Consider the following 15627-nt stretch of genomic DNA (forward strand, 5'->3'; position numbering starts at 1 on the left):
GGAGGGTTTGGTCCATAGGGGCAATCACAATCATACAGGCTAGACATCTAGGGTTTAGACATTACGATCTCGAGGTAGATCAACTCTTGTAACTCCTATACTCATAAAAGTCAATCAAGCAGGAAGTAGGGTATTACCTCCATTAAGAGGGCCCGAACCTGGGTAAACATCGTGTCCCCTGCCTCCTTGTTACCTTTGATCCTTAGACGCACAGTTCGGGACCCCCTACCCGAGATCTGCCGGTTTTGACACCGACACCCCCCTTTCCTCTTTCTCCTCACCTCTTTCCCTTTCTCCTCCTCTTGGAAAAGGAAGGGGACTCCAACTAGGATTGGGAATCCTAGTAGGACTCCTCCTATAGGCACACCCCTCCTTGGCCGGCCTCCTCCTCCTCCCTCCTTTATATACGGGGGCAGGGGGCACCTCAAAGCACAACAGACAATCTCTTAGCCGTGTGTGGTGCCTCCCTCCATAGTTTAACACCTCGGTCATATCGTCGTAGTGCTTAGGCGAAGCCCTGCGTCGGTAACGTCATCAACACTGTCGCCACGCCGTCGTGCTGACAGAACTCTCCCTCATCCTCAACTGGATCAAGAGCTCGAGGGACGTCATTGTGCTAAACGTGTGCTAAACACGAAGGTGCCGTACGTTCGATACTTGGATCGGTTGGATCTGAAGACGTTCGACTACATCAACCGCGTTACTAAACGCTTCCGCTTTCGGTCTACGAGGGTACGTGGACACACTCTCCCATCTCGTTGCTATGCATCTCCTAGATAGATCTTCTGTGATCGTAGGAAAAAATTTGAATTACTATGTTCCCCAACATCTTTCTTTAGTGGTGTCGTATGAACATCGACTACATGACACTCCACCATCTTTGGGCCTAAGGGAAGACACTATATGATGGGTTGCTAGAGTGAGAAGCTTAAACCCTAGTTTATGCGTTATTCCGTAAGGGGCTGATTTGGATCCATATGTTTCATGCTATGGTTAGATTTATCTTAATTCTTCTTTCGCAGTTGCGAATGCTGGCGAGAGGGGTTAACCATAAGTGGGAGGCATGTTCAAGTAAGAACAACACCCAAGAACCGGTCCACCCACATATCAAATCATCAAAGTAATGAACGTGAATCAAGCAAACACGATGAAAGTGACTAGATGAAATTCTCATGTGTCCTCAAGAATGTTTTGCTTGCTATAAGAGAAAGTTCTGGCCTGTCCTTTGCTATAAACATGATTGGGCTACCTTGCTGCACCTTTGTTACTATTGCTACGTGTTGCTCGTTACAAATTACCCTGCTATGAAACTATCTATTACCGATAATTTCAGTGCTTGCAGAAAATACCTTGTTGAAAACCGTTTGTCATTTCCTTCTGCTCCTCGTTGGGTTCGACACTCTTACTTATCGAAAGGAGTACGATTGATCCTTTATACTTTTGTGTCATCACTGCAACACAGACTCTAAAAATCATTGTGACAGTGTAAGGTGGATCATGTATAAATAAAATAGTACTACTTAGTAAATACTCCGTAGCTACTATACATGTTAACTATTAGGTCGGCTATAGGTGATATGAGAACTTCGTATAGCAGGTTGTTGGCAATACTGTTAACTATACTCTGACGTGGTCAGACACAGAACCAATGGTTGTTGGTTCCATTACCAAGCGCTGCTGGTATCTCTGTCTATTGCCAATCACAGCATTGACGTCGTACGACCTCCGACGCACTGTACCAGCACCAACAGTTGCTGATTGCAGCAACCAGGCTTGCCAGTCCCAGCAGTCACCACAAGGGCGCCCCTATATCTCGCTTTAAGCGAGCACAGGGGGAAGCCTCGCGTCCTGGGGGAGCCCAGATGGGCCAACCCAGCCGCGCAGGAGGCCACAGCCTGTTTTTTCTGTTACCTTTTTTGCTTTATTTTTATACTTTTCCTTATACTTTAACATATTACACACACACACACACACAAACACTCTTCAAAAATGTTGAACAAGTATTTGAAAAATACCGAATAAGTATTAAAAAATATTGAAGTGTTTGAAAAATATTGAACATGTATTTGAAAATGTTGAATAAGTATTAAAAATGTTGAAGAAGTATTTGAAATGTTGAATAAGTATTAAGAATTATTGAACGAGTAATTGAAAAATGTTGAATAACTATTATAATGTTGAACGTGTATACAAAAAAATGTTGATCACTTATTAAATAAATTTTTTTGACATATAAATGTAGAGTGAAACAAAACAAACATAAGAAGAAAAAAATGGAGAAGAAAAAGAAAACTAAACAAAAAACAAAGAAGAAAAGAGAAAATCAAATAAAAATAGAATAATGCAAAAAGATCATAATAACCAAATAAAAACAAAATGCAAAATGAATGAAAGAAAAATTGAATAGAAAAAAGAAAAGAAACAAAAAATGAAAAAAAATCCCAATGAAAAAATTGGAGAAGAGAAAAAAATGAAACAGGAGAAAACAAAAAAAACCATTGAAAAAACAGGAAAACCAGCTCTTTTCGCCTTAAGTAGCACGCGCCTAACAAACTTAGCACAAAGGCGATGTTAGTCGAGTGGCAAGGAGCGTGTTGCGTCACCTTGCACGACCAGGGTTCGATTCCTGGTCCCGCCTTTCCTCTTACGGGCACTGGAGGCCAGCTAGTGGGCCTACAGGCCAGAGGCGCCTAGGCACTAGGGTAGCCCCTGCTGGGGTGGTGCCTTGGCCCTCTGGTCTTTTCCCGGCTTAAAATTTCCCAAACCATTTTTGTATGATTTTTTCTCAAACTTTTTCTGTGATGTTTATGAAATACCAAAAACAACCAAAACAGAAAACTGATACTATGTATTGGATTAATATATTAATTCAATAAAAGTTGAGAAAATGTAAGCCCAAAGTGTATGAAATTGGTAGCAAAGTAGCATGAATCATACAAAAACAATAGATACGGTTGAGATGTATCACGTGTCTAGGCACATATATAAAACAGTGAAGAATCTTTGAAAACACATGTCATAGAAAGTTGCCATGGTGTACAAATCTAGAGAAAGTTGCGATGGAAACTTACCCAAAATTACCAAAAAAAAATCTTGAAAACGCATGTCATGTTAAAAGAGAGAGAAAAAACTATTGTGTGTCTTGGTGTTTACTGCACACTTATATTCTTGTAGACTTTGTTGAGTCTCAAATGCAGAGTTTTGTACGAAGCAGCATATTTTTCTCAAATGAATGACCTAAGATTTATCAATCCGAGGCAAGTGTAGAATGATTATATTCTCCTCTCAAGCAACCCTGCAACAATATATGAGAAATCTCGTGTGTCTCCAACACACCTAATATAGTCTCACTAGTTTGCCAAAGAGATTAATACATTTGATGGTAAATAGGTAATATGGATGGCGATAATATTTGTATTTTTTGAATATTTAAAAATAAGAAGATAACAAGGTGGAAACACGACTAAAATGAGGTTTGAAATGGTTGAGAACAAGCCTAATTGTCTATTCTCAACATGACAACGTCAATAAAAACATGATGTAACCTCATAAAGTTTTTTTATCAATTCCTAAAGAGATCATGTAGGTGCAAGGAAATCAAACCACCTCAAAGTTTTCTTTCTAATATTATAATCTATTGAACTACCCCAATGCCACGTTGGTAGCCCGAGAGATTATACTGTTAAAACACCATATGACCTATCATCCATTCTTTGTCTAATGAGTCATCCCAGTGTCTCACAGGCGTCTCGAGGGATTATAATAGACATGCATCATGTAATCTCATTAACCTCTTAAGTTCAAGACTATATCATGAACAAGATTCAATCCGAGGTACTCATCACAAGAGGTACACCATACAATTCAATTAATCATTGATGCCCAAGATCATAATCGTGATGGAAATTCATAAGAGAGAGTGGCGAGAGGGAGATGGAGGCACGTGGCACATGGCACATGGCTATTACCACAAACCTCGAAGGTGGACTACTCCTGGATCACCATGGGAGCAACAAGGGTTGGTTTAGAGGTTGAAGATGAAGATTACCCACTCCGGCAGAGTGCCAAGTCAGATAAAAAAACAAAGATAGCCTCAGAAATGCTACATGATGACGACGAATAAATCCTCGATAGTTAGTGGTAAGTCTTTGGGGTATATAAAGTCCATCGGGTACCAGAGCAAAATAGGCGCCCTGGGGCCAGGGCGCCTCCCGACGCCTACGCATGAGGCACGACCCCTGGTGCTAGGCCTTGGTTCCTCAGTCTTCTCCCCACATGAATCTTCCCGAAGTTGTTTTCTCTTATTTTTTCCTCGGACTTTTTCTGGGGATTTTCTTGAAATTACAAAAAAAACAAAAAAAATTGACACTAGACACTTGATTAATATGTTAGTTCAATAAAAAACATGTGCACAACGTATTTTGTAAGTGATTCAACATAACATGTACAAAATATTATAGATACGTTTGAGACATATAATGCGTCAACATGAAAACTGCAATACAAAAAACAACTGTCATGAGGCATATAATGTCATGACATAAAACATAATTTTTCTTCACACAAATCAGAAAAGCAAGAAACTAATTAGAATTGGCACGATCCACTTATATTTTCCATGTGACCAGTCAGTGGCGGAGCTTGGGCCTAATCTTTGGAGGGGCAATGGGCTAAGGAGGGGCAAAACTATGAGGTTTAGCCTGTTTTTACTGAACATCCAGCACAAAAGCTAACGTGTATTAGGTGAGTTTTTCTTGGGCTGGGGGGGGGGGCACCGCCCAGGTTGGCCCCCATGAAGCTCCGCCACTGTGACCAGTACAAACATTTGTGAAAGTTCTCATGATTGTAGAGAACACATCTCAGAGAAGTTGTCATGTGACCATTACAATATGTCTACAAACTGCCATGATTTAAAAAACGCAATACAGTAAATTTGTCATTTGACCCGTGCATAAACTTTCCTACATTTTCCATGAACTAGAGAACAAGTTTTAATAAAGTTGCCATGTGACCGGTACTAAAAGTTTATATATTTGTCGTGAATTATAGCAAACAGATTTAAAAGTTGCCATGCTATGTATAATTGCCATGCTGCATGTATAGTTGCCATGGGGTATATATAGGTACATTCTATGGTGAAAAAAATCATACACAAAACAAAAGAGAAGTTGCCATGATGTAAAAAAAACTAGCGGGGAGTTCCATGTTATAGATAATAAATTTTCCATGTGATAAGTAGTACAAATATTCTTAAAACAAATCATGTTGTACATACCAAAATTGCTAAATTTGCCACGTGAACATTATTAAAAAAAACTATTTTTCCATCATTTAGGGAACAATTTTTTTCTAAAATTTTCATGTAGCCCATACAAATATTTTCTAAATTTGCCATTTTTAGAAGAAAAAAATTTTATTTTTTTTGTTTTGTACTGGATTCTTTTTAATTTTTTCCATGTTATTATGTTTTCAAGATTTTTCTTATATACATTTACATGCATAGTTGCATAATGTGTAGAACAATTTTTCTCTAAAGTTGCCATGTTTCCATCCTTTTTTCAGAATTTTGTGCACACAAAAAATAGTTGTCATGACTAATAAAATATTATTTCCAAAAAATATTTTTACATATTTCAAAAAAGTTACCACATTTTTTAGAACAAAAATCCTAAACTTGCCATATGAACACTGCAATTTTTAAGTTTGCCATGATTTTAAAAAATGATTGTCTTAATTTGCCATATGACAAGTACAAACATTTTTAAAAATTTGTGTGATTTTAAAAAATAGAATTCCTAAATTTTCCATGTGACCATTACATGTTTTGTAGTCGTGATTAAGATAGTATATTTTTTCTAATTTTTCCATGTGACCATTAAAATCCTTTTTTAATTTGCCATGTTTTAGAGAACATTTTTTTCTTAAAATTGCCACAGTCCAATACAAACATTTTTTTTAATCTGCCATGTTTTAGATAACATTTTGCAAAAGGATTTAGGATAAATGATACCCCCTCCGTTCCATATAGTTGTCACTCTAAATACAACTAATATGGACTGGAGGGATCAGCGACAGCTAATATGGAACAGAGGGAGTAGCAAACTTGTAGAAATTGAGGGATACACTTGGCAAACTTTAGCAGTTGCGTCGTATAAACACACGGCAAACTGTATGATACATTATGGGAAGATTAAGGAAAAATGATGGTGAACATTTTGAGTGATGCCCTCCATCACCCTAAACAACCCCCAAAATACGCAAAGCGGAAGGAATCTCCCTTGCTTCCCCATGAAATGGAAGAGCAGTTAGCAGTCCGAGCGCCCCCCCCCCCCCCCCCCCACCCCCCACCTTTCGAATCCACCTGGAGCCCTCCATGAATCGACTCGCGCACCATCGCCAAAAAAGGGAGGAAGGTTAGGCATACCTCGTCGGGGCACGATTAGTACCTCATGGATGTTGGTGCATCGTGCAGCCCAGATTCCCTGCGACAGCCAATGCAGGGAGAGGAAGTAGCTGCGGTGACGATGGAGGTGGTGTTGGCATGAACGCGGGAGAGAAAACGGCGGCGATGATGAGGAACAACAACAGAGGCGGGGGAGAGCCGAGCTCGCGGCGGAGGCATTAGCGTCGAGATCTGAGAAGGAAGCATTGGGAAGAGTTGATGCGTTCAGCAGGAGAGGAGAAATGACCTCATTGACGAGGGAAGAGACTAGCGAGGGGGCGATGACGTGAGGACAAAAAAAATGTGTCCTATTGATACCATAAAAAAGCGAACTGTTGCCTCCACAACACCACGATGTCGTGCTTCCAGATTCATGCAGAACCAACCGAGGGTGTCATCACGTCGCACTGGTGCACGTCTAAGCAAAACATAACTCCATAAGAGCATATACAACCACGCATAGTTAATTTGAGTTGCCAAACGTTCGTGGATGCTGCCAGATGTGTTCGCAGACGATGACCGGTCATACCCCATATTTGGTCGGCCACAACCATAGTACTCATTTCAGGATTTCTATTTCCATAAAAAAGCATGCAAGGGCAATGATCTATTGTACGAACTCCTCCTCGTCGGAGATGTTGATGAAGTTCGCGCCGGAGTTGCCGGCCACGTGGTCATTGGCAATCGGGTGACATGTTGGCGCCCACTCCTCGTCGAGCTCCGCATCAGCCTGGCGGAGGATCCGGCGGTTGGCCTCCACCTCCGCCTCCGACTGGATGGAGTTGATAATGGCCTCCTGCTCTGTCACCTCCCCGCTTGGCCCACCTCGAACTCCTCCAATGTGTCGGCCAAGGCAAAGCCCGCAGCCAGAGGCGCCATATTAGCCTCACCTTCGGCCTCTTCCTCCTTTGGCTCCGCGTCCTTCACCTCCTGCTCCTACGACCAGGCCTGCTGTGATCCGGATGTGGACGAATTGGAATGTTGCAGCGGCGAAGGGCAGGGAGTGGGAAGAAATGGGAATGTGCTAGGTTGGAATGTCGTCGACCGGCTTAAAAAGCCGGATTTGGTCTCTCGAGCGGCACGCCGCAGAGGTGCTACGTGGCGCCATGAATACCCTCATCGAAAAACAGAGGAGGCACCCGTCGTACTGATGGATCTCCGTGTGTTTTTGCATGGGGCCCTATGGTCAGTCCGACATTGCGGATGCGTCCGAATGTCTACGTATCCGCCCCACACATAGGCTGGATACGAGGATTGCCTATCAGCCCGGATCGTTTGAATCGGGTTTGGGACAGATCCGGGGCATGGGGCGTCGAGTTGCGGATGCTCTGACATTTTCGTAAAGGAAACCGGGTCCTTTCGTTGGTGCGTGCAGGGCGCGTGACGTGTTTGCTTCGTTGGTGCAGGTGCCGCGCGCCTCCGTCTCCCTCGGGTATAAATTGCCAGTCCCCCACAGTTTATTTATTGATTTCCAGCAACACACGAACAGGGACTCCGTACCGCGAGAGACAGAGGAGAACACCGATCCCGCCGGCCGGCCGGCGACGTGAAACCGCGACTCCGGCGAGAGGAGAGGCCCGATCGCAACGATGGGCAACGAGATGTCGCCCCTCCAGAGGCACCGCGCGGAATACCGCCCCGAGCTCCCGCCCTGGCTCCAGGTATACCACCGGCCTCCGATTCCCACTTTCCCACGACCGTTCGCCGCGGCATTGCATCGCCGTGCGCCGATCCCTCGTTCCTGGATCATGCCCGATTCGCCGTCCCACAGGATCGATCTCGCCGACGGCCTGGGGAGTGCGGTTATCTGTTTCGAATATTTCCCTTCGCTTTCGGGTGGGTCACGCTGGGGGTGGGGGTGATTCTAGGTGCACCAGTGGTGATCCGATGCCGATGCCGATGCCACCGCCCCTCCCCCACCGCGGAGGTGGATCTGAGATTACCACCCGTAAAGGTCGAAGGGAAAGCGACGGCACTCTAATCGCCGATCACCGATCTAATCATCTCGTTCATAGAAAGCATCTTACATGGCTGGGCCGATCAAGCCGATCGTTTTCTTGCTTTACAAGTTGATGTGTTCTTTCTTTTCTGGGTGGAAACCAGGGCACCGCGGTGAAGGTGGAGTACGGCGACGCCGCGATCGCGGCTGACGGCGCTGACGCGCATGTGATCCGCCGCGCGTTCCCGCACACCTATGGCCAGCGGCTGGCGCATTTCCTCCCGAAGACGGCCAATGCGCCGGACGCTACGGTCATAACAGAGCACCCTGCCGTCAGGTACGCATCTTGTAGATATGATCTGGAAAATCTTGTAGGTATGTTCAGTTTGGGCTGGCATCTAATGCGGCATTTTTCTTACGTAGCATATCTGTAATTTACTAGTAATTAGCTTTTGATTTTTCCATCTTTCTAAAAAACTTTCGAGTATCCCAACCAATATATTGTACATGAGATGCGTATATATATATGCAATGGGTTGTATATGCGAATTATAGATGTGCTACTTTGTTGTTCGTACCATAACAATACGTTGCAGTTTGCACTAAACATGAACACTAGGCGGTCCAGCATTGTCCTGTTTTAACTATGGCCGTCACTGTTGTAGTACTTGAGAAGGGGTACGACATACAAACCTGCGTAATCAAGCCAAACAGTAGTTCGCTAATCTAATGCTGTAAGTTGTAACTCTATAGGATGGGATTGAAACCATAAATTACTTCAGTACTCCATATTTCTGAAATACGTTCTGAGATGTCTCCATATTTTTTCTCCATGCATCCTTTAATGTAAAATTATCTCTGGGGTGCAGGGTTGGTGTCGTCTTCAGTGGTAGGCAGTCGCCAGGTGGTCACAATGTTATATGGGGACTATATAATGCTATAAATTCTCACAACCCAGGCAGCGAGCTTATCGGTTTTCTTGGTGAGTGGATTAGTTTATTCAGATTGTTCTTTCATGGATATGTAGCTTTATTATTCCAACTACTATTCAATCTAACAATAATTTACCCATTAGCTAGAGCGTCCTAGCATTTTAGGAATGAAAAAAAAACACATGGATACAAGTTCAAAACAGATTTTTAAAATGCAGGATCATTCTGATTTATTTATTTTTCTTGAAAAAGGAGGATATCCCCCGGCCTCTGCATCACACGACACACAACTATTTTATTAACCAAAGTATGAGGTTCAAAATAAGGTCTCAAGCAATCCGCAAACCAAAGTAAGGTAAAAAAAACGCCACAACTAGAAAAAATAGGGTAAGATGACTAAACATCTATCCTATTGGACCGTCATCCAAACCGGTTGTAGGTATCCTATGCTACCGTTTCCCAACGGTTGCACCCAATATCCATAAGCTCTCTGTGATCTGCATGACTGAGTAACGACCATGTATGGATCCAAGCAAACACCCCAATTGACCTGCAACATTGTTCCAGCAGTTCCATATGGCCCAAAGTAATGCACACAGTCCTACTCGAGCTGCTGTTTTAGGCTCTACCCCGTTTAACCACGCACCAAATATACTGGATAAAGTGTTGGGAGGACTAACGTTAAAGGACACATGGACCGTGTGCCACAATAACTTGGCTAGTGGACATTTGAAGAACAAATGTTGTATTGATTCATCCTGATCACAAAAACAACAACATTTACTACCCTACCAACTACGCTTTGCTAAATTGTCCTTCGTCAATATCACTCCCTTGTGAACAAACCATGAATACCTTTATTTTTAGCGGCACCTTAACTTTCCAAATGTGAAGTGACCTTAGGATAGGACCGGTATTTATCAAATCAATATACATGGATTTGACCGAGAATACACCTGACACGGACAGCTTCCAGTGTAGGGAACCTCCATCAACCCACACACAAGATGCAACCATCTATCCCATCGCCCCCACTAGCACCCGCCTGAATTGGATATTTAAAGGAACATAACCAAGTATTGTACTGACGAAAGCTTATTTACGTTGTACAATGTTATATAAAGACGAATACTGCAAGGCTAGTAACTTGTCCCCGGGCCAGGTATATTCCCAGAAATATAGTACTATTTTCGTTCCCAAAGATGAATTTACTCCTATTGAAGAAGGCTGCCTCTGTCTTCAACAAGCCCTTCTAAAAAGGAGAATCAGTCAGCTGCGCCGTGACTTCCAAAAAGGAATAGTTGCTTTGATAGAACGAATGAAAAACATAAGGAAAGTTTGTCAATCATATGCGGATGAGTGGAAAAAGGATGTTGTACAATGAGTGTTTAAATTCCTATAAGATTGAACCATAGTAGATCAACCCTTGTTAATTTGTTAGCATCATTCCTATGATCCAAATGCTCTTCATAGGTCAATTTCTTAAGGATTCAAATCACACAATAACCCGACGAGAGTCTTATGATCTAGAGAGGGCTGAGATTCTGCGACTAATTTATACTTTTTTCTCTTTTAGTAGGTCCAACAAACTACTGGTTGCTTTGCCTCTTTTCAAGTTCTGAATATTTTGTGAACATTTACATTGGTATAAAATTTGAATCTGCAAATTTTTGTCAAGAGTACATTCACCTGTGTTTTGTAAAGACAAATGATCTTCACTTATTGATATTACTGTAGATCGTAAAACATCTATTTTCTGTAGCATACAGATACCGAAAAAGGCTTTCGCCCCGCTTTATAAATAAAGCAAATGTAGCATACAGATAGATACACATTTCAGCGCAATTTACAAGTTCACACTTCCTGCAACAATCCAGATCTCTTTTTTGTACATGTGATTTTTTATTCTCTGACTTCAAATGGGCGCGCGAGGCGCATGTGTGCAAAATGCACACTCAGAAACTAAAAATCAATTAGGGGCCTCTCTGATTCCACTATTTTTCTAGGATTCTACATGGTCCTGTTTGATTGTTATGATTGTTTATCACAAGTATTTTCCCAACCTATTTCACGAAAAAAATATGATGATCATTTGCCGTGGTTTGCAGTAGTGCAACCAAACTTCCTTTGGTACAATTATTGTGGTTCTCAATGTTATAGGAATAGTTCTATCTAGTGTCTTTGGAATCCTTTGAATCAAGCAGGACCTATTTAACTGCACTTTACACATCCAAGCTCACAAAATCATGAAAAATTCTATGAAAAACGTATGTTCGGATCTTACTAATTGTCTCATCAGTGTCAGACAGCCAGTTGGCTAAACAGTGCCAGGTGTCACTAATAAATTTTTGGAATGAAAACTTTTTGTCCCTGCTTTCACATGTGAATGCATAATTCTTACTTAGACATAATTAGATATTGCATAATGAATCCTATATATGTTCCATTGTACTGATTATTTCTATTTTTTTGTATTGAAACAGGCGGAACTGATGGCTTGTTTGCTCAGAAAACTTTGGAAATCAGTGATGAAGTTTTTTCTTCCTATAAAAACCAAGGTGGTTATTATATGCTTGGTCGAACCAGGGACCAAATCAGGACAACTGAACAAGTAAAGGCAGCAATGACTACTTGCCAAGCTTTGAAGTTGGATGCTCTTGTAATAATTGGAGGTATTATTTATTACTACCTATTAAGATATTATATTGATATTAGCTGTTATTTACTCTGTTATGCAGAGGCCGGGTGTAATGCTTATAAACCTTTTAAGTAATAAAGCCCCCCTTATCGAAAAAAAGCTGTTATTTATTCTGAATGCCTTCTTTTCTTTTCGTAGGTGTCACATCCAACACGGATGCTGCTCAGCTTGCTGAGACTTTTGCTGAGTCAAAATGTTCGACAAAGGTGGCTGAAAATTGTCTAATAAAGCTAGTTCCTTCATTATAATCTTTTGTACTGGCTCACATCCCTGTGGTAATAAGTATTTTCCTTACAAAGTGCAAATAGCCTGAGACAATCTGTTTTTTAACAGGTAGTTGGTGTTCCTGTAACTTTGAATGGTGACCTTAAGAACCAGTTTGTCGAGACAACTGTTGGTTTCGATACCATATGCAAGGTACATTAATTTATATAGCAAGCTATTGAGTTGCACCCTTCATTTAGCATGTGGTACCATTTTAGAGATGCACTGTTCGCCAGTCCGCCTATTACATTTTATTGACCTGTATGGCGGTATGGTGAGTAGCTGCGAGGAGCATCTCATTCTCACTACTCATCTTTGATCATCCTCCTTTCTTACTATGGTTTCGGCATTGTTTGTTTTAGTGTTACCTTACTAATTTGTGGTATTTCATTTACATTTTTTTACGGTAACATGGATTGCTACTTATTGAACAGGTGAACTCACAGCTCATAAGTAATGTCTGCACTGATGCTCTTTCTGCTGAGAAGGTAACAGATAATGGATGGTCAACTTCCACCTTAGCACATTTCATGAGTTAAATACTTGTTTGGTGAAAGCTAGTAAAGTAGTCCTAAGTTCAGTCATAATCTTTCTTCTACATACTGTGCTACCGGCTTATTACTCACAAAGTTGTCTCCATTTTATAAGGGCGCTCTGTATTTTCTACATAATTTCTGAATTTTGACACACACAAAATTCAAGTACACAGTCTACATTTTATCTCTCTTAAAGCTTCATAATTTTTCTCGGCAGTATTACTACTTCATTCGCTTGATGGGGCGGAAAGCATCTCATGTGGCCTTGGAATGTGCTCTTCAGTCACATCCAAATATGGTTAGGGATGCTACTTTTATTTTGAATTGACTTGCTTGATCCATAATACAAACATTACAAACTAATCTGACTTGATAATGCTCAGGTCTTACTAGGGGAGGAGGTTGCTGCGTCAAAACTTACAATTTCAGATATTACAAAGCAGATATGTGATGCTGTCCAGGCAAGGGCTGAAAAAGGTAGGCATCATATAGTTCTTACAAGCTTCGTATTGTAGTGTCATGTTGCCATTGTTTATAATAGGCGGTAAGGCGACCTAAGGTGAGCACCAACCGCCCTGGACGCCTAAGCGCCTAAAGCGGGCATAATTGTAAGGCGCTGCCAGGCTTGCTGCCTAAGAGTCCAAGGCAGGACGTCTTGTAAATAATGCATGTTGCCATAATATCTTGGGCACAAAATATATCATGCAGTTGCACTTATTCCTTATGATTCACAGTATCAAACTATCTTGCACAGATAAATACCATGGTGTTGTACTTATTCCCGAGGGCCTTGTCGAGAGTATACCTGAATTATATGCTTTGCTTCAGGTCAGTGTCAGTACATGAAACAATGGTGTTGTTTTTTTGAATAGTTCACTGAGCTTAGCTTATTCTTGTAGGAAATTCATGGGCTACATGATAAAGGTGTTTCCACTGAGAACATCTCTTCTCATCTTTCGCCTTGGGCTTCTGCACTATTTGACTTTCTGCCTCCATTTATCAGGAAACAGGTATGTATTTCTTGTTTTCATACTCAGAAATCCATAATTTGGAGAAGATTTTTTTGATTCAACTTTTTTTTTGTCGTGCAGCTACTTCTGCATCCAGAATCTGACGACTCTGCTCAGCTTTCTCAGGTGTCCCAGCAACTCAGTCTGTGATATTAGCCTATCCTTTTTGTTTTACATTTGTTCGGGCATCAGATTTATATGTGTATCTTGCAGATTGAGACTGAGAAGCTTCTAGCCCAGTTAGTTGAGACAGAAATGAACAAACGTCTGGTGAGCATATGCTGTAGTCATTTGTGGAAAACTAGTTTAAAACCTATGAGTTACTAGTTCACTTGCACAATAAGCACCACCTTTATCAGTGCATATTGTTAATTGGCTTATTTAGGAGGAAGGCACTTACAAAGGAAAGAAGTTCAATGCAATTTGCCACTTTTTTGGCTACCAAGCAAGAGGTGCCCTGCCGTCAAACTTTGATTGTGATTACGCATATGTAAGTTCGACCTCACTTCTCTATATCATGTTCCATCTGGTTATTCTCCTTAATGGCCGGTCAATTGTTTGATTCCAGGTTCTCGGTCATGTATGCTATCACATCATAGCTGCCGGTCTGAATGGCTACATGGCCACTGTAACTAATCTAAAAAGTCCTGTGGACCAGTGGAAATGTGGTGCTGCTCCTATTACGGTGAGCACATTGGATTGTTAGTTGTTTGTATGTTTTTTAGACTGCATTCCTTGATTTGCACATGATCCATCTCACACAAGTTTATATGAAACACAAAGTAATACATAACCATTTCTGCATTTGCTCACGAGCAGTCTATGATGACGGTAAGGGGATGGTCGCGCGGTCCCACTGCCAGTCAAATTGGGAAGCCCGCTGTCCACATGGCAAGCGTCGACTTAAAAGGAAAAGCATACGAGTACGTATGATTTTTGGTTTGAAATTAAGTGCCATCTTTTACTCACTATTCATCGTGTTCTTCTTCTATTCTCCATTGCCTGTTAAGAGGAAATTCTCCATTGTTTCACTGAATACATACATACACCGTATAAAAGGATAAAACGACAAGTGCTCGTACTTACCAAAGAAATCGTCTTGTGCCTTGCAGGCTGCTGAGGCAAAACTCTTACAGCCTCCTGATGGAAGACATCTACAAGAACCCTGGACCGCTGCAATTCCAAGGACCGGGTGCCGACGCAAAGCCCATCTCGCTGTGCGTGGAAGACCGGGACTACATGGGGAGGATCAAACAGCTGCAGGAGTATCTGGAGAAGGTACATCAGCCAACAACTTGGTTATCTGACTGGTAACAGTCCTTTTATTGGTTCTCATGATGCATGCCACGCCCCACGCAGGTTAAGAACATCGTCAAGCCTGGGTGCTCGCAGGACGTGCTGAAAGCTGCACTGAGCTCCATGGCACATGTGACGGAGCTGCTGACCATCATGTCTTCTCCGTCTTACAGTGGCCAGGCGACCATCTGAGAGCAAACTCGGAGCGTTCCATATGCCGGAATCCCACAGGCATAATTTTCCTTTTGTCGGCCGTAGAAACCGGGATCTTGATAGGCTATGTTCTTTATCTGAGTTTTAGACTGCAGAGTGTGGCAAGTTTGGAGATTGGGATTTGGGAAGAGTTAGAACAGGAATAATTGCCCACTTTTATGGCAGAAATCAACGTCAATATAACCAGTGTGAGTTAGAAGCTCCGGATAATAACAACAAATACTGTGTAAATGGTAACCCTATTTTTTCTTCTCTGATAAATGCAATCCTTACCCGCTAGAGAAGCGGCTTGAGTCA

At 41.9% G+C, this 15627-nt stretch overlaps 1 protein-coding gene across 1 annotated transcript; it reads left to right on the forward strand.

Moving 5' to 3' along the window:
• The first annotated feature begins 7886 nt into the window (after positions 1-7886).
• Positions 7887-15627, forward strand: LOC123160787 (pyrophosphate--fructose 6-phosphate 1-phosphotransferase subunit alpha). Its single transcript, XM_044578619.1, has 18 exons — positions 7887-8103; positions 8546-8718; positions 9251-9363; positions 11797-11985; positions 12150-12217; positions 12345-12428; positions 12710-12763; positions 13029-13109; positions 13195-13288; positions 13566-13639; positions 13711-13821; positions 13903-13947; positions 14035-14091; positions 14207-14311; positions 14390-14506; positions 14641-14744; positions 14934-15099; positions 15181-15627. The coding sequence occupies exons 1-18, from the start codon at positions 8032-8034 to the stop codon at positions 15307-15309; spliced, it is 1836 nt and encodes a 611-aa protein (XP_044434554.1). The 5' UTR covers positions 7887-8031; the 3' UTR covers positions 15310-15627.

This window comes from Triticum aestivum, chromosome 7B (assembly GCF_018294505.1).
Source record: "Triticum aestivum cultivar Chinese Spring chromosome 7B, IWGSC CS RefSeq v2.1, whole genome shotgun sequence".
Taxonomy (NCBI): domain Eukaryota; kingdom Viridiplantae; phylum Streptophyta; class Magnoliopsida; order Poales; family Poaceae; genus Triticum; species Triticum aestivum.

Coding starts and splice junctions, on each gene's coding strand:
- LOC123160787 (XM_044578619.1), top strand. CDS start 8,032: ATGGGCAACGAGATGTCGCCCCTCCAGAGGCACCGCGCGGAATACCGC. Junction 13,948..14,034: donor ACTCTGCTCAGCTTTCTCAG/GTGTCCCAGCAA, acceptor TGTATCTTGCAG/ATTGAGACTGAGAAGCTTCT. Junction 15,100..15,180: donor TGCAGGAGTATCTGGAGAAG/GTACATCAGCCA, acceptor CGCCCCACGCAG/GTTAAGAACATCGTCAAGCC.